The sequence below is a fragment of the Prunus mume genome, linkage group LG7, assembly GCF_029339155.1.
Source record: "Prunus mume cultivar Tortuosa linkage group LG7, ASM2933915v1, whole genome shotgun sequence".
Classification (NCBI taxonomy): domain Eukaryota; kingdom Viridiplantae; phylum Streptophyta; class Magnoliopsida; order Rosales; family Rosaceae; genus Prunus; species Prunus mume.
In genome coordinates, this window is record NC_142704.1 from 11,903,232 (window position 1) to 11,922,276 (window position 19,045).

General features: G+C 36.0%; 1 protein-coding gene across 2 annotated transcripts; it reads left to right on the top strand.

The window, feature by feature from the left end:
• The first annotated feature begins 2,657 nt into the window (after positions 1-2,657).
• LOC103336647 (bifunctional aspartokinase/homoserine dehydrogenase 1, chloroplastic-like) lies at positions 2,658-13,114 on the top strand. Of its 2 annotated transcripts, none has more exons than XM_008239727.3 (18): positions 2,658-3,021; positions 3,958-4,025; positions 4,122-4,499; positions 5,773-5,861; positions 5,969-6,272; positions 6,466-6,518; positions 6,599-6,807; positions 6,895-6,982; positions 7,075-7,188; positions 7,847-7,945; positions 8,123-8,317; positions 8,952-9,034; positions 9,439-9,664; positions 11,122-11,267; positions 11,418-11,553; positions 11,796-11,879; positions 11,958-12,050; positions 12,604-13,114. In XM_008239727.3, the coding sequence occupies exons 1-18, from the start codon at positions 2,879-2,881 to the stop codon at positions 12,847-12,849; spliced, it is 2,754 nt and encodes a 917-aa protein (XP_008237949.1). In that variant the 5' UTR covers positions 2,658-2,878; the 3' UTR covers positions 12,850-13,114. The 2 variants fall into 2 exon arrangements, with proteins under 2 accessions (XP_008237949.1, XP_008237950.1); XM_008239728.3 differs by having other exon boundaries at positions 4,125-4,499.
• Positions 13,115-19,045: the final 5,931 nt, after the last annotated feature.

The window sequence follows — 19,045 nt, forward strand, 5'->3', positions numbered from 1 at the left end:
TGTAAAGGCCTTGTGGCCTGGACCTTGATACATGTTATGTATATAATTATATATATATATATATATATATATATATAAGGCATAAGCCTTATGACCTGGATGTGATTAATATTAATAGGCCCACATATACATTTATTGTATATCTAGTTTAATTAAAATTTAAATATTAGTATGAATACACCTTATTGAAAAACAACTATCCTTTTTTACTTGGGTCCAATAGCAAGGGTCTCATGACCTCATTATCAGTTTCACAAAGGTTCATTCAATTCAATGGGTTTCCAAGCCACTCCAACATCGGTGGACTATTTTTAATTAAGACCAGGATTCTGGAAGTAGGCCCAAAACCTCTGGATGTTTTCATACACGTGACGAGATCCATCAAAGTAAAGTAATAAAAGAGAGTGATGTCAATTTGGAACATTCTTAAGGAGGAGAAAATCAAGTGATCAAATTTGCAATCCGATGATCGCATTCAAATCAATTCCGTGGATTTAGGAAGTCACACAAGGAAAGATTTTGAACAAAGTTTACCTTTGGCCATTTAATGGCCAACCCATGGGCTGACGAATGCCCTTATATAAACCTCATTAGACAAAAAGCAAAAGGACCCCGACATCAGACACAAAAACTTACTTTTTGTCTTTCACTTTTCTATCCCTAGACTAGATTTTTATTTTCCAAGCAAGTAGACTAGATCAATTCTTCACTTTCGTTAGTGTAAGTTTAATTTCTTGCATTTTTCATTATTTTGTTTTAAGATTCAAGTTTATCGCTTTACTTTTAATTGTTATCGAATGTTCTTTAAGTTTAATTTAATTTCATATTGCTTTATTTTATTGCCTTTATCGTTTATATCGTTCTTATTTCGTTCCTCATTTAATTTACGTTTATCTATTGCTTTGATTTACTTTATCACACTTTAATTCTTGTCTTTAAGTTTAATCACATCTTTTAATTTAATTTGCATCATTATCAATAAATCTCAAAAATAGTAAAATACCCATACAAAACCTAACCATTCTAGACCCCGAGGAAGTGAAAGAACCTAGGCCAAGAGGAGATTCCTTACTTGGCCAATCAATCAGTTGGTTAGAAGTCAGAAGCGCGAACACAACAATCCAACTTTTTCCATTCAAACCAATCAGTGGCTTGGTGGTGGCACGCCTACGCAATCCAAGAGAAGTAGGACCAACAGTTCTTTCCGTCGGCCACCTCGATTGAAAAGAGGGAAACACAAGGCTAACTAAATTTAGTTGAGCTTGATAATGGAACATTCACATTCTATACATTTAGTATAGTTTTCTTTCTTTTATCACGTTTGATGATGGAACATTGTATCTATTTTGTTTTGCAGCTTCTTCTATTGACAAATTATTTCAAGGAATTGAAGATGATGTGATTTTTAATTGAGTAATGCTACACTTACCACATTTTTATCTCACATTTCTATACCGCATTATGTGGCATGTCCATATTATATGCTACATCAATTAAATCAATGAAGTGTATTTTAATTAAGACAATCAGAAAAACAAATACTGGAATAAATCATAAAATAAAATAAAATATGAAATGATTTTAATTGATGTGGTTGTCCACCTCAGCTGCTACATAAGATGGTATATGGATGTGGTATACAAATGTGGTAAGAGTAGCATTATTCTTTTTAATTTGGAGAGGTGAGTTTTGATTTTTTTTCAAATAAATACTATTACAGTAACATTACCCCTCTCTAACTAACATCATAGAACTTCCCATCACACATGAGTGTATGATACTTTTAGTTAATAATTACACCAAGAGATCTATATGCTTTGAGATTCATCATTTTACGTCAGGACTTGCAGCAGATTGCCTTGTTCCTGACTTGTATTCCTTCCATTCCATGTACATTTTTCATATCCTGCAATAGATACAGCTTGTATCGCTATTGTACATTCAAAGGTTTAAGGAGAGACATTTTCTGACTAGAACTAGCACTCTTGTGTTCCTTCCACTTTTCTCTTCGTGTGTCCATGTTGCCATCCGAAATATGCATAACAGTTCATAGCATCTAATTGTTCATAACTCTTTTGCATAACAGTTCAGATTATATATATATATATATCCTCAAATTGAGTGAGTAATTAGCTGTAACCTTGGAATTGCAGGTTGACATATTCGTGATTTTAGCAATGGTGTTGCAAAACATGATGTATTGATTGGCTTACTTCTAGTGATGAGTTGAATTTGAATGGATTATGGATCTATGTTAAATGTTATAGGATTTATTTTTTTGTTTTTATTGTGGACTAGTTTAAATTTGAACATTATGTCATTTGAATGTAAACATTTTTCTGGATTTTTTTCTTTTTTGGTTGGCTTAATCATGATTCACAAGAAAATTTCCAAATTTGATTTCCAAAATTATTATTCGAAAATGCAGAAATTATTATCCGAAAATTCCAAAAATTCTAATAATGCCGAAAATTCCGCATCGGAATAGAGTTAGTACATTCTGAAATTTCGGAATCAAAATCAGAACTGAAAGGTAATTCCAAAAAGTTTCGGAATGGAATTCGGAATAGTGGTTTCCAATCCATTTTGGCCGAAAAACACCCTTGGCTTTGTCACACTAGTTGGTAACTAAAAGTTGGTGAATGATCTGGTCTTATAGCACTATTGATATAAATCAAACTTTAAAATATCTGCCGTGTGTCACTGCTGAAATGGATCACTATCCTGCCCACAGGTTTAGACGCCGCACCGCATCCCTCCCCACCTACCATTTTTGATCGCGATTCGCCTCCGTATATTAGCCGAAGCCGCCAAACTGAGACTCAACAAAAACCCAACAAAAACTCCTGACCCGACTCGAGTTTCTCTGTGAGAGGCTATGGCGTCGCTCTCTTCAGCGATCTCTAATCCAGGCCACATTCTCTCCCCCAACGCGTTGGCTCACGATGTCAAACCGAAGAAGATTTGCTACTCTCAATGCCATGCATTCTTTCTCCCTCCGCATCGCTCTACTACTTGCAGGTACTCATTTCGATACCCAGTCAGTTTTTCTTGATTCTTCCTTTTTTTCTATTTGTTTCTCGAGAAAATGGAAGGCCTTTCTATCTAAAAAGTGGAACTCTTTTTCCATATTGATTTTTCATTTTACCATTTCGATGGAGCTTAAGACTTAAGTAGTAACTGTTTAACTTAACCTGGAATGATGGAATTATTTAATTTGTCCTGAAGATTCATATCGTGCTCAAAGATTTTTGTTTTTTATTTAAAATTTTCAAAATTGGTATACTGATGAGTGAAAGCACAGCAGAAAATGGGACCTAAGTATTGGAACTGTTTCCAAATTCCAAAGGCTATTGGTGACCTTTTCTTCTTTTTCTAATTTTAGTTTTGATATGGTTATTTTTCGTTAATTACTTATTAGTTTTTTATTTCTTATGTATGCAAGCGCGTGCGTATTAGATAGCATTGAGTTTCTTCAGTGACTATGTATTTGCTCTTTGCTTGGTGTTTTTCAAGCAGTCATTTTTCTTTAGATATTCTTGCTTTCTGTTTTGACTAGTTAGGAATTTTATCACGGATCATAACTAACATGATCCAAGTAGGCACTTCCAAGTTCCAACCTTTAAGAATTTTATCACGGATCATAACTATCATGTTTTATTAAGCTCTTAGCGTAAGTTTGTGCTCTTAGAACCGATGTTTAATTTTCCGTCACAATTTTTGCGTTGTACTTTCAGAAATTTACTTTTTTGTTGTACAATTAAACAGTCATGTTTTATTATTCACCTATTTCACTTCAAAATTTAGTGTTGTAAGTTTATTTGACTAGTGAAAAAAAGAATTAAAAAATGCTTTACTAATGCCAACCACATATGAACTCATTGTTCCATGTAATCGATACTTCAGATTAACTTAAATTACTTAGTAATTTACGAGGAGGTTTGTTGTCTTTTCCAGAATGGGTTTTGTTTCTGGGTTGGAAAGGAAAAAGGCGCTAAAAAGCCAGATCTTTGCATCAGTCACAGGTTCATTTCCTCTCCTTTTCCATAACCAAACAAATTTTTCCTCAGGATCTTGTATGTATAAGTTTCATCTAACTCTAATTTTCATTGCTTTATTAGTAGATACTCCAGTAAACACATCCCCTGAAAAAGTTCAGCTTCCTAAAGGTGACACTTGGTCTGTTCATAAATTTGGTGGTACCTGTATGGGAAGTTCAGAAAGAATTAAGAATGTTGCAAAAATAGTTCTTAGTGATGATTCAGAGAGGAGGTTTATAGTTGTCTCTGCAATGTCAAAGGTAACAGATATGATGTATGATCTCATCTACAAGGCTCAGTCACGAGACGATTCCTATTTATCTGCACTAGATGCTGTTTTAGAAAAGCACAGATCAACAGCCTTTGATCTACTTGATGGGGATGAACTTGGTAGTTTCTTAGCGCAATTGAATCATGACATCAGTAACCTGAAAGCGATGCTTCGAGCAATATACATTGGTACTAGATTTCTCTCTCTCTCTCTCTCTCTCTCTCTCTCTCTCTCTCTCTCTCATGTTTTACCTGGAAATGTTATGTGAATATGCTTTATTCATTTATTATTTTCCACAAAACATTGGGATATTAGTGGCTCTCTGATTTGTATGAACTCTCAAATGGATTATCACCGAAAGTAATTTGGTGTGTGTTTTTATCAATTCCCTGCCTAAGTCAAACATTCCATGTTTACGGTCGTGTATGTGTTTGTATTCAAGGATGAAAATATCGGCTGGGGCAGATAGTATTGGGCCTTCAATTTATGGATGTTTCAGGGTATATATTGGTATCGTTTTAGGTAAATCCGTCAGAAAAGACAGATATTGGCTTAAAAACACGGAATTTTGAAATAAAAGTTTCGTTGGATGTTAATTACATTATTGATGAATGTATTAAACAAATAAATCCAAAATATACTAGTATAAGATGTGCATATAACGAAATGTACGTGTATATAATGTGTGCACATGAAAATAAAACTTAGATTAAAAGATAAACTATGCATAATTATGCTTATGCATAGTTTGTTTCAACATTGGAGTACAAAGGTAAGTCAGATTTTTTGGTGGTATTCGGATTAGAATCTTTAGATTATTTGGGTATTTAGTTTGATTCAGTGGTTGGCTTAGTATATGGGTATTCAATTAAGGTGTAATTTGGTTCATATTTGACTTGATTACAGATCTTAGACAATGATTATAATTTTTTTTAATTTGAATTCACATCTTTTTCCCTCGATTATCTACAAAACGAAAAAGAAATTTCTTGGGTATTTGGCTGGTACTGGGAAATATCGTCTGATATTGGTAAATGTCGGCACTATATCACCGATAAGGGGGAATAAATAGCCTTACCTGCCCAGTATCTGTGTCGACACCTAGTTTTCTCGATATGAATATCAGCTAGTATTCTTTGTCAGAGAAAGACTAATTCTTTTATCTGAATTCGTAGTAGTGGGATTAATAACTTATTTAATCCTTCCCATTTCGCTTCCTGGTTAATCACAATACATCGACAGAATGGCTGAATAGAAATAAACCCTAGTGGTAAGGCACTTGCCTTATTCCAACTTACATCCAGTAATTCATGTGTTATGGAGAATTTATTCTTTGTCTAGTAATATTTACTATGACACTTAATCTAGATTTACTTGTTAATTTTCTTAATGGATCTTTTAAGTTTGGTTAAACTTAAGGTTGGATCTTGTCAGATTGACTAATTTGCATGCTTATGGCAGCTGGTCATGCAACAGAATCTTTTGCAGATTTTGTTGTAGGACATGGAGAGTTATGGTCAGCTCAGATGTTGTCCTGTGTTGTTAGAAAGGTCTGGTGGTGGTATGCTTATTCTTCAAGAGCATTTGCTAAATGTTTCTTTTTGTAGTTGTCTGATATACTAATATATTTTGTTATTCTTTTTATTTCATTCTGCAGAATGGGGTGGATTGCAATTGGATGGATACAAGGGAAGTCCTTATTGTGAATCCTACTAGTTCTAATCAAGTCGATCCTGATTTCAAGGAGTCCGAAGAGAGACTTGAGAAATGGTACTCTAAAAATCCATCAAAAACAATTGTAGCTACTGGTTTTATTGCTAGCACACCTCAAAATATTCCTACTACTTTGAAGAGAGATGGAAGTGACTTCTCCGCAGCTATCATGGGTGCTCTATTCAAGGCACGTCAAGTCACTATTTGGACAGATGTTGATGGAGTCTATAGTGCAGACCCCAGAAAAGGTTTGTATAGCCCTTGTACTTGGTAAACATTATCACATATAAACCATTTTTAAGTAACTTTCTATACAATGACAAGCGTACATATTATTGTTTTGTTTTGTTTTGTGATAATAATTGGCTGATGCCTTTTAAGAATGTTGAAATGTTACTGACTTACCGTGGGATTTAAACAATAAGAAATGTTCATCTGCAGTCAGTGAGGCAGTGATTCTTAAGACGTTGTCTTATCAAGAGGCCTGGGAAATGGTGAACCTTATTACTCACTATCAAAGTTTCTGAGATTGGTACATTCACAAATTTAACATAGAATATTCGTCTATGTGCAGTCTTATTTCGGGGCAAATGTTCTGCATCCACGCACCATCATCCCAGTGATGCAATATGACATTCCAATTATAATACGAAATGTTTTCAACGTTGCAGTACCTGGAACAAAAATTTGTCGCTCTACTGAGGATGAAGATGGTCAGGGTTTGGAGTCCTTTGTCAAAGGGTTTGCCACAATAGACAACTTGGCCATTGTAAATGTTGAAGGGTGAGCTGTGCATTACTGTGATTGGGTTGCATTTGAATTAAAGATGTACATTCCCCCATTTTTAACATTGTCCTTTCTCTCTCCCAGAACTGGAATGGCTGGTGTTCCTGGTACGGCCAGTGCTATATTTAGTGCCGTAAAAGATGTCGGGGCTAATGTTATTATGATATCTCAGGTTACCTCATCCTCTGTGCTATATTCAGATCATAGTATGTCGAAACCGTATACATTTTCATGCTTAATGTTTTTAGTGATGGTTCACTGTAGGCTAGTAGCGAGCATTCTGTGTGCTTTGCTGTCCCTGAAAAGGAAGTGAATGCTGTTTCTGAGCTACTGCAGTCTAGATTTCGTGAGGCTTTGAATGCTGGGCGCCTTTCTCAGGTGCTTAATTTTTATTTGACTGAATTTCTTGACCAGGTTTCTAAGTGTACTGACAATTAGTTTCTTGTATATTTTACTGATAATCACTTAATATTTTGGTTCATTGGTTTGCTTCACAATGATGAAAATGGGTGTACTGTGGTACTTTCTTTTCTCAGTAGTAAAAGTTGTCGCTCAGAATCAGTTTTGCATACATCATAATTGTAATTGAGGCTAAAGTGGCAGGAAAATGTCGTTGGGTTGGCAATGTTACTTGAGGAAGTAAGTTGGAGGCAAGCATATAGTAAGTAGGACCAAGGTGGAGATTTGCATATCTTAAGATTAGGTGGAACTCAATACCATTACATGAAAAACCTTATTGGACCCACACTATGTATGTGGCTCAGTTAAAGAGTTATAAAAAAGAGTTGAAATTGGTGACATGAATGTTAACATAAAAAAAAAAAAAACAAATTGCATGTAATGATTTTATATTCTCATTTGTTTGATTCCTTATGAATAGTATATTTCCTTCCCCAGCTTATTTCCATAACTGAAATTTTGATTGCACTGCATTTTTATTTGTTTCTTTCAATTTCATATATGTTAGAATATCAATTTCAATCTTTTTACTTACTGATTTGTGGCACCTCTGCCGGTACTTCTCTTCCCCTCTCAGGTTCAAGTCATTCCAAACTGTAGTATTCTGGCAGCAGTTGGCCAAAAAATGGCTAGTACCCCAGGAGTTAGTGCAACTCTTTTCAATGCACTGGCAAAGGTTAAGGATTTATTATATTTCTATTAATTTTATCAATAAGTTAGACTATTATTTTAATTTAACAATTCATGGTTGTTCGTATACTGTTGTATCCTCTTCTGTGGTCTTTGATTCTAAATGTCTATCATGATCCATTATCCCCAATGCAGAGGGATCTAAATTGTTTTTAAAATGCAGGCAAACATTAATGTGCGTGCCATAGCTCAAGGTTGTTCTGAGTACAATATTACTGTAGTAGTAAAGCGGGAGGATTGTATTAGGGCCCTGCGAGCTGTCCACTCTAGATTTTATCTCTCAAGAACCACAATAGCAATGGGCATCATCGGACCCGGTCTGATTGGTGGAACTTTACTTGATCAGTTAAGGGATCAGGTACCTTCATTTTCGCTGTTCTTCTGTTATTATCAGTCTTTTGTACAATTAGGCACTTGTGTTGTCATATGTCCATGAAATTGCATGATTCTTTATTACATGCTTACTTAGAAGATCCTAAAATTGGTCAGATTTATCATTCTGTGTGCTAACTTGGAGGCCTTTTCTGGTTTCTGCACACAAGTACCTATTCTAGTCTGATTTAGTTTTGAGCGAGCAAGATGTTGAGTTATGCCCAATCCATTCTTCTCATGTGTATGTGGTCAGAAGTGTGGTTTGCTTGTGCACAGAAGAATGTATTCAAATTAATACTCAAAAACATTTTACAGTCATTCAACAATTTAACATTTAGTTTTACAAACCCAACCAATTGGGTTTTCTTTCCTAATTTTAATTAAGGATCTAAGTTTGGCATAGTTTTATGTTGCCTCTCTCTCTCTCTCTCTCTCTCTCTCTCTCTCTCTCTCTTACACACACACACACACACACACACACATGCATCTCTGTGTCTTTAGTAGCAGAGTTTTATATTGCTGCTTGCTTCTGAACCAAAATTTTAATGGAGACACGGTGCTTTTATTTTCTTGTACTGAGTTGGGTGAATTACTAAATTGAATATTTCTAATCTTTGCAGACAGCTACCCTCAAGGAAGAGTTTAACATTGATTTGCGTGTTATGGGAATCACTGGCTCAAGGACAATGCTTTTGAGTGAGGCGTAAGTTAAAAGATTTCAAAGAAATATTATTAAATCATATGCTTCATATCATCTAAATTACACCTTGGAATGGTAGTGGTCTAATTTATACATGTTTGTTAATGCAATATTTTTTAATTTATTATTGACCAACATGGTAGTGGAAATTGCCTCTTCTGACAGTCCTATTACAATCTGTGCTGAAGCTTAAAAGTTGGCTCTCCTTGTTGTTCTTTTAGGATTTCATATGTGCATCCTGCCACTGACCTTTTCCATTGTATTTTTTAGTTTTATTTAACAAAAGAAAAAAAGCCACCTGATGCTTCTTATGATTTGGTAATGGTTGATCAAATACTTTTATTCCATATATCATGATCATTATTTCCATAACTATGAATTTACATTTTTCTTATTTATTATTGTAGTGGGATTGACCTATCTAGATGGAAAGAACTCCAAAAAGAGAAAGGAGTAGTGGCAGATATGGAAAAATTTGTGCAGCATATACATGGGAATCATTTTATTCCGAATACTGTTTTGGTTGACTGCACAGCTGACTCTAGTATTGCAAGCCATTACTATGACTGGTTGCGGAAAGGAATACATGTAGTCACCCCCAACAAGAAGGCAAATTCAGGACCACTTGATCAGGTAATATCTCTTTCATACATGGAAATGGTTTGACGTTTTTATCATGGTGATGTTATCTAATTGCAAATTCTTGTTTTGGTAATTCATATAAGGGAGATTCACTATAATACCCAATATAGGAGCCCAAATTATAAAAAAATCCTATATGAAATGGACTTTAGAAACACACTCAAAGCCCATTTACAACATAACAAAAAGGCTTTTAACTTGTTTTAAATTACAAAACTGCCATTGATTTCTTAACACAAACCCAACCCAAAAACCTCGTAAAAAAGCCCGAAGCACTCAATGGGGCATCAAAGTAATTTAATAATTAAAATTAAATTCAATAAGGCCAGCTGTCATTTTTTGGGTATGTTTATAGAAATTAAATAGTGTATGGTTTATTTATAGTTTTAGTGCTAAGAATGGGTATTTGACTAAATATCTATAATTCAACTGAGAAAGAACAAGGACATCTTCCATTTCCTTAATCAATTCATCTACCCAATTAAGTGGGGTTTTGTACTAAAACCCCTGAATTTGGTTTATCTTCCTAGCAAACTATTTACACAGTTATCAAGCTGTGCTCTTGGTCATCATTGTCCCCACTTTTTTCATCATATCCTCCAATTCTTTTCCTTCTTTTCCTTTTTTTTTGTTTTGTTTGTTTTTTTGTTTGTTTTTTGTTTTTTGTTTTTGTTTTTGTTTTTTTTGTGATTCTTGGTCACTATTCTACGATGCTTTCGTTTTATATATCTAGGAGAGAATTGGTTTGTACTTTGTTCTCTGAACATAGTGGTGATAATAGCAGCCAACTTACATGTGTAATTATTCTAATAATCGTATACATAAATTTGTCAGAAATGTCTATGCAACAAGTGATGCAATGTTAATGTGAATTACTTTTATTTAAAAAAATCTGAAAGATCACAAAGTTTTCCTGAATTGAATTTCATGTGAAAGATCTCAAAGTTTGTTTTGTTGAAACACAGTTTTTTAATAAAAACTAAGGGGGCGGGAATTATACCCAACTTGGTTGTTACGTTTTTTTGTTTTTGTTTTGTGGGCACAAGTTTGGTTGTTACATTTGTTTCTGTTGGGGATTTTATTTTGAGACACTTGGACTTTCATATTCATATCTTAATATTATATGAGTCTTTTGTTTGATCTTCTTCAGTGCCCCTGCAGCATTGCCATAAATTGACTTGCAGGAAATAAAAAACTATTATTACTGTTGAACTCGTACTTAATATAAGTATTTTTATTTTTTTTGGAATTTGAACTTGGGACCTCTTCCAACATTGAGAAGAATGGTAACATATACTAAGAGCTAATTTGTTCACTTAATATAAGTTAGTTACTAATAAGTAAAACTTTAATGCATTCCGAGGAGGCAATAATATTGTTCATATCTTGCATATGATTTTTACTTTGGGGGTTTCGTGAGTCATGACATTATTTTTGTCCGTGTTCAGTATTTGAAGTTAAGAGCTCTTCAACGGCAATCCTATACACATTACTTCTATGAAGCTACTGTTGGGGCTGGTCTGCCAATTATCAATACATTACAAGGTCTCCTCGAAACTGGTGACAAAATATTGCGCATTGAAGGCATCTTCAGGTATGCGTACTTTGTCTTTTTCTCTTAGCAAAAATTGAAAATAATACTAGAGTAGTTCCTTGTTTTAAGCATTTAAAATCTTGATGTTCCCAAATGCACACATTATGTTACGTTTAACACAAGTCTTGCCTTTATGATTTGCTATTGCAGTGGGACTTTGAGTTATATCTTTAACAACTTTATAGGAAGAAGAACTTTTAGTGAGGTGGTGGCTGAAGCAAAGCAGGCAGGTTATACTGAGCCGGATCCCAGGGATGATCTATCCGGAACAGATGTTTGTAGAAAGGTACAATGTGCTAAATTTTCGTCCAGTAAATTATGGAGGCTTCTAATGAGATGATGTTTTGTCCGTTTAATCGGCTTGAAGTTATTCAATTATGAGACGCTGTAGTTTGTATTATTAACAAAGATTTTCAACATCTTTGTACTGCTTTTGGCCCCCATTCCCAGACAACCTGAGCTATCATGATTTTTGCTTCATTGTTTTTGTGGTAAGATTTGGCTCCTAAGGTACCCCATTAAATGCAGGTGATAATTCTTGCTAGGGAATCTGGTCTTAAGCTGGAACTCTCTGACATCCCTGTTGAAAGCCTGGTGCCAGAACCATTGAAGGTAAAATGATATTTTAATATACCTCAGGAGGTGCAAAAGTTCACCTTTGATGTGGAGTTTTGGATGATCTGTTTTCAGGATAGTGCATCGGCAGAGGAATTTATGCAAAAACTTCCACAATTCGATCATGACTTGGCTAAGAAAAGACAGATAGCTGAGGATGCTGGACAAGTAAGTATCTCTGAAATGCATTTCTTCTCTTGGTTCCTGTCTAATACACACAATTTTGACCTATCTGAAAGTAGCCACAATTGATTCCTACATTAACCAGGTGGTTGTGTAGAGTCTACTGGGCATCCGCGGGCTATTAAAATGTTTCCATTTCTTTTTATTTTTCTTTCTTCTTTTGGAGGTATCCCATCTACAATGAGCAAATTAAGGAAGAAAAGAATTCAGAATTGTTAATTTTTATAAATATTAGAACAATATCATTTTGGTTTCCTCTGACCCAGCATTATTTCTTCCATTTTTTCTGACATGCTGTGATGGGTTTGTGGATGTATCTCTCTGACTCTGTGTGATAACAACTATACTCTGGATTTGTTTTTTAGGTAATAATGGTTGGGAAAATTTGAATATTTTTATTTTTGTAGTTCTTTGTGCAGGAATATGCCAACCCAATATTATATAGCTGCTCTAGTTTTACAAGCGTTTTTTTTTTTCTTTCATTGTTGGTTTGTTTAAATGATTATTCTTCTTCCTGATGACCTTGTGATATCTGAAGGTCCTGAGATACGTTGGGGTGGTCGACATGGTCAATCAGGAAGGGGCAGTGAAGCTGCAAACATACAAGAATGATCATCCTTTTGCTCAATTATCTGGGGCAGATAATATCATTGCTTTCACAACAACAAGGTACAAAGATCAGCCCCTAATAGTTCGTGGACCTGGTGCTGGTGCCGAAGTCACAGCTGGTGGAGTCTTCAGTGACATATTGCGGCTTGCCTCGTATCTTGGTGCCCCGTCATAGTGGAAAGCATGTAGCCAGAAGATCGTAGCGTCTGGTTCCTGTAGGCATTAATTCATGTGTTTCTGTCTTGGGGCACGCATTGATTATACTTATAATCATCATATATTTCGGCCTTTATTTAGTGGATGCAATAATTTGTCATATATGTAGGCTAATTTGTGAACTGGTTCTCCACATGAGAGAATATAACTTTCCCATGCATGGTGATTTATTAGTTGATTTTGCAAAAATATGAGAAATATGAGAGAATATCTGTTTGTAGGAATTTTGTGTATTTCTCTTCTTATAGAAGGTCATATTTATAATACAACGGAGTCTTATAAATAAAAATTTATATTTCTATTTATAGTAGGAAATTAGGAATTAAAGTAAATTAATTATAATTATAATAGAAATTCTTAGTGTGTGAGGAAAGTAAGTCAGTGATCTATAAGTCACGCCAACACTTCTACGCATGTTGATATAGATGTCCCAATGCCCAATTGATCCAGTGAATTGTGGAACTCTACTGGAAATCGCCTTTGTCAAAATATCTGTTAATTGATCATTGGATTTCACGAAAGAAAACTAAATCACTTTAGCCTCAAGCTTCTGTTTGATGAAGTGTTGATCCATCTCAACATGTTTAGTGCAATCATGTTGAATTGGATTTTGTGCAATAGCTATAGCAGCCTTGTTGTCACAAAAGAGATTCATTGTGAATGTAGGTTTATACCCAAGTTCAGTAAGCAACTTCCTTAACCAAAAGAGCTCACAAGTCCCTTTAGTCATGCCTCTGAACTCGGCTTCTACATTGGATAAAGCAACAATCTTCTGTTTCTTGTTCCTTTATGTCACCAAATTACCTCCCACAAATGTAAAGTAACCCGATGTCGATTTTCTATTTGTTACACTACCTGCCCAATCTGCATTTGAATAACCATCAATATTCATATGACCTTGTTTTGAGAACATAAGTCATTTTTCGGGTGCAGACTTCAAAAATCTAAGCATCTAAAGAACTGTATTCATGTGGTCTTCATTTAGAGAATGCATAAATTGACTGACAATGCTCACCGCATAAGCAATGTATCATCAAGTATGTGACAAATAGATCAATATTCCCAGTAACATTTAGTATCTTTCTTTGTTAGTTCGAACTTGATCTGGTGGTTCTCCAAGATGATGATTCTGAACAATAGGAGTGTCCACAGGTTTGTAATCTAGCATTCCTGTGTCTGTCAACAAGTCCAAGACAGATTTCCTTTGAGAGAAAAATATGTCTTACTACAATCGGGTCACCTCAATCCCTAAGAAATACTTGAATCTACCTAGATCCTTCATCTCAAACTCAGTAGCCAAATAGTCTTATAGTTTAGATATTTCATGTTTATCATTCCCAATAATAATCATATCATCAACATAGATTATTAAAGATGTTACCTTCCCTTTATGATGTTTCAAGAATAAAGTATGATATGAGTTACTCTGTTTGAAACCATTGTTCTTCATTGCCATGGTGAACCGTCCAAACCATGCCCACGGTGACTGTTTTGATCCGTACAATGCCTTTCGTAATCTACATATTGTTCTAAATTATATCCATGAGGAATATTCATATACACCTCCTCCATGAGTTCTCTATGTAAGAAAGCATTCTTTATATCAAACTAGTGTAGTGGCCAATCCAAATTAGCTGCAAGGGACAATAAGACTATAACGGTATTCAACTTTGCAACTAGTGCAAAGGTTTCTTCATAGTCTATACCATAGGTCTGTGTGTACCCTTTCGCCACAAGTCTTGCCTTGTATTGCTCGATAGATCCATCAGCATTGTGTCTTATAGTAAACACCCATCTACATCTGATAGTCCTTTTTCCTTGTGGTATAGTCTCTAGTGTCTAAGTTTGATTTTTCTCAAGAGCTTTCATCTGTTCTTTTACAGCTTGGACCTATTTAGGATATTTCAATGCTTCAGCAACCTTGGTTGGAATATGGATAGCAGACAACTAATGCACAAAAGCCTTGAGTGGTTTAGACAGTTTTTTAGTGGATACATGATTTGCAATTGGATACTTGGATGTCTTGCTAATATCAGGTGAATAACGGTTTGGTGGCTTCCCACAATTTTTCCTGAAAGGTAATTGATATCCAATAGATTTATCCTTTAAATGCATAATTGTAGTAAGAGTAGTTATCTCAAAGATATTCTCGGAAGATTGGTCCGTTGGTACTATTAAGTGAGATGAGGGGTCTTCATCTTATTGTTCTGAGTTATCTATAGAAGTAGGACTGGAATCAAAAACAGCTTCTCATAGGTCATGCGACGCATAGGCGATTGATCATTATTCGTCAAAAGCATTCGCGTGAGCCAAACTCGAGACGATCAATCGTCGGGTTTGGGCTATCAATAATGTCTTGGCCAAGAGCAATCTCGTGCTCCAGACCTTAGGGTGATCGATCGTCAGAGCAAGAATGATCGATTGCTTCTAAGTTGCTTCAATTGTCCTCCTCACTGCGTATCTCCCCATGAAGAGTAGAATTGGATGCAGAGTCATGGAAGAACATCCATTATTCCAGAAAGGTCACATCCAAAGTGACATAGGTACGCCGAGTAGGAGGGTGATAACAGCGATAGTGTTTGTACAAATTTCAACATGGGGAATATTCGCTAGTTAATTCCTCCATCTTCGTTCTTCCTTCTCTCTTTTCCTTGATCCCAACAAAATAAGTAGAAGTAAATAAACCACACCCGCAGGGTGTTGCCAAAGGCCCTCTGATGCCTAAGTTAGTTCAATTAGATATTTGAGAAAAGATACGGCAATGACTCAAATGAATGGAGTTTTCTCTCATGGGGAGAGTCAGGTGGCCTTAGCCGTGTGTGATGGCACTTAGTTGTATGGGTGAGAAGAGAAAGGGAGTGGTGATGGTAAGGAGAGAGAGAGAGAGAGAGAGAGAGAGAGAGAGAGAGAGAGAGAGAAAGAGGATTTTTGTAAGGTTTGAGAATTGAGTTTAGACTTACCTTGAATGTCTTGTGTGGCTATATATTTATAGCCTCCTTGTGTGCTAAGGTTTTGGGAGAATAATCCTTATTTAATTAGGATTATTCTTCCCCAAAAAGATGATAGAAATTACTCCAAGAGATTGGGTGGAGATTGATTCCTTGATTTATGGAGATATTTCTATCTTAAATCAAAGATCATTTCCCTAATTAAATAGGAATTAATTAGGATAATTAGTTTGACCTAAGAAATATTTCTTTTCCACGTGTCGTCTTCTTATTGGCTAGTGAAATATATACTCCCACAGGTAGCCTTTTTGATGAGTGGCATAACCCAAAAAAAAACACAACAAAGTGGGCATGGATCAAGTTTGCTTTGTTGATTTTTGTGGAGATGAACGAAGGCCTTACATCCAAAAATGCGACGAGTAAGCACCAAAACAGAGGGCATAGGCCTATGTTGCACGAGCACTTGTAATGGAGTTTTAAAATTCAAGACCCCAAAAGGAATGCAGTTGATAAGGTGGACGATAGTGATGACAACATCATCCCAGTAATGACGAGGAACATGGCCACCAATGAGAAAAGGGTGGGCTGTTTCACGGAGATGACGATTCTTTCTTTCAGCAACACCATTTTGTTGTAGTGTCTGGGGGCAAGTTGTCTCATGGATAATGTCATGTGTCTAGAAGTAAGTTTGAAAGTCATGATTAACAAATTCTCCACAGTTGTAGGAGAGAAGAATCAATATTGGAGCATTGAACTATGTTTCCATCTGTTTGTAAAAGAATTGGAACATGGAAAACACTTCATTCTTATTTTTCATCAAATAAAGCCATGACATCCTTGTATAATTATTGGAAAAAAAATGGAACAAATAGAGTATTGGAAAGGGACAGAGAAGGTGAAATGGCAACAGTGCCAACCCCTATCACAGGATAAGTAAGTCCATTCACATTGCCAATACTTGTGTGTCGGGATAGAGTGGTTTGCAAAAAAATCATTCGAATTAAAGATCATATGATCAGTGGCGCCATCATCAATTACCTGAGTCATCCAGAGGCGTGGAGCTATCAGTAGGGTCTACCTGAGGAAACAAGGCTAATTGGGGTTTAGTAGAGATAAGAGCAACACGGCTGGAACTACTAGCAGTTTCTCTAAGCTTCCGAGTGCAGAGTTCCTCCCACAATTCAAGATAACCCTTCAACCTAAAGCAGTTGTCATAGGTATGTTTGGGGTTGCCACAGTGAGTGCAACCACTTCCATTAGTCGGAGCCTAGGGACAGGAAGGTGGGATGGTTTTAGGAGGTGGCGCACCAACAGCAGTGACATATGACTAGATCTAAATGTGGGCCGAGGTAGAGGAATTTTGGGACTGTCTTGGGCGCCTAGTTGGCCCTGATCGAGGAGCATTCTTGACTACTAAGCCAGCTCCAGTGGGTGCAAATGAACCCATCATCACAGCTTGTCGAAGATCTTCACGGCAGACATAGGCATAAGCTTGGTCCACGGTAGGGAACAGAGTCATGTGAAGAACGTCGCTTCAGGCCTTATCAAGAAGGTTATCAAAGCCATCCAAAAATATATAAACTCGATCTTCCTGTAAAAGATCATTATAGTGCTGGATATCACATTCATACTCCATCATATTGGGACGACGGGAAGCAATCTCTCTTTATAAACTTTGGAGAATATTGTAATAGGTTTCAATGGAACCACCAGCTTATCGCATATGGGAGACTCGTCATTTCAGATCATACACCTGAGAGATGTCAGTGCCATCATAGTAAGTCGTGGCAATTGCATCCTACACTGTTTTTGCCGTCGGAAAGCAAATGAAATTGCCAATTAAGCTCTACTCCAGAGAATTGATAAGCCATCCCTTCACTATGAAGTTCTCGGTGTGCCAGTCGGGAAATGTTGGAGCAGTCGATATTCATAAATTTAGGACCATAGGGCATAGTTGGTGCCATCCAACTTGATGCTGATATGTACAGTGGAAGCTTCATAGGTAATCGTGTCATTGGGATCGCCATTTATGTTGGGTTCGGGGTCATCTAAGTTAGGTTTAGGGTTGTCGTTTGAGTCGAGTTCGGGGTTGTCTAGGTAGGATCCTGATTTAAGATCGGGTTCCAGGTCTGAATTTGCATCTTTAGGAGTTGAGACATCTGGACACTTAACTCGACTATGATTGGTTGAGAAGAAGATGAAGAAGCAGTGGTGCTACTGCCGTGAGTATTAGGAAAGTCATCCTCACCCATGATGGCGGCTAGGGTTTTAGAAACTAGAGTCAGCAATCAAAAGATCGTCGCTTCGATACCATGCTAAAATATGAGAACCATGAGAGAACATTTGTTTGTATGAATTTTCTGTGCATTCCTTTACTTGTGTGACAGGACCTGCCCCAAATTCCTCGAAATCCAGAACGAATCCTGTGGTATTTCCGACATCATATTGATGACGGGCCCACTTACTAAAAGAGACGAGACTTTCTGCCGAAATTTCGGCAGCGTTTCCTTTGAAAAATGGACATTCCCAAAATTTTCAACATGTTCAAACACATTTAAAATTCTCATCCGGCAGCATGCACAAGATAATATCATGCAATTTACATATTAGGCCTCCGGCTTTACAATCAACCCTAATATGGATAATATCATAGCAGTAAAAAGAATTTCAGTTTACAAACGAAAATAAATTTCAACCAACAAAAGAGAAACGATTAAAAGTTTATCCTACATAGCTCGGGCTCGGAATTCATGACTGGATACAGCCATTCGATTTCGAGACAATCTATTATCTAGGGGGCGCAAAACAAAAAATTGTGAGTGGATAAAAACAAAGTTTATTTCACATTTGAAAACAACATAATATAACCCCCCCTCCCCCCACCATTTAGAAAACGATGTAGAAAATGATATGCATTCAAAATCGACGTATCTATTTATATGCATAAATATAGTTTACTCAAAATCATAGTGAAGTCCGTAATCTCATAAAGATACTTTATTACTCATCCCATTCAAAACCTCTCCCTATGATTCCCAAACTACTCTCTTGAAACACGTGTCTATTGGCACAGCAAGTGAGGAAGTATCCTAACTGATAAACAAGAATGATTGAGTAAGTACATACATATATATATATATATATAATATAATATGTATATATTTATATGTATAAATATAGTTTAGTCAAAACCTGATAGGGTCCGGC

Bases quoted from the DNA above. Each gene is read 5' to 3' on its own strand.
- LOC103336647 (XM_008239727.3), top strand. From the start codon at position 2,879: ATGGCGTCGCTCTCTTCAGCGATCTCTAATCCAGGCCACATTCTCTCC. The intron at 5,862-5,968 runs GTCTGGTGGTGG...TTCATTCTGCAG, and splicing joins TGTCCTGTGTTGTTAGAAAG to AATGGGGTGGATTGCAATTG. The intron at 6,519-6,598 runs GTGAACCTTATT...GTCTATGTGCAG, and splicing joins ATCAAGAGGCCTGGGAAATG to TCTTATTTCGGGGCAAATGT.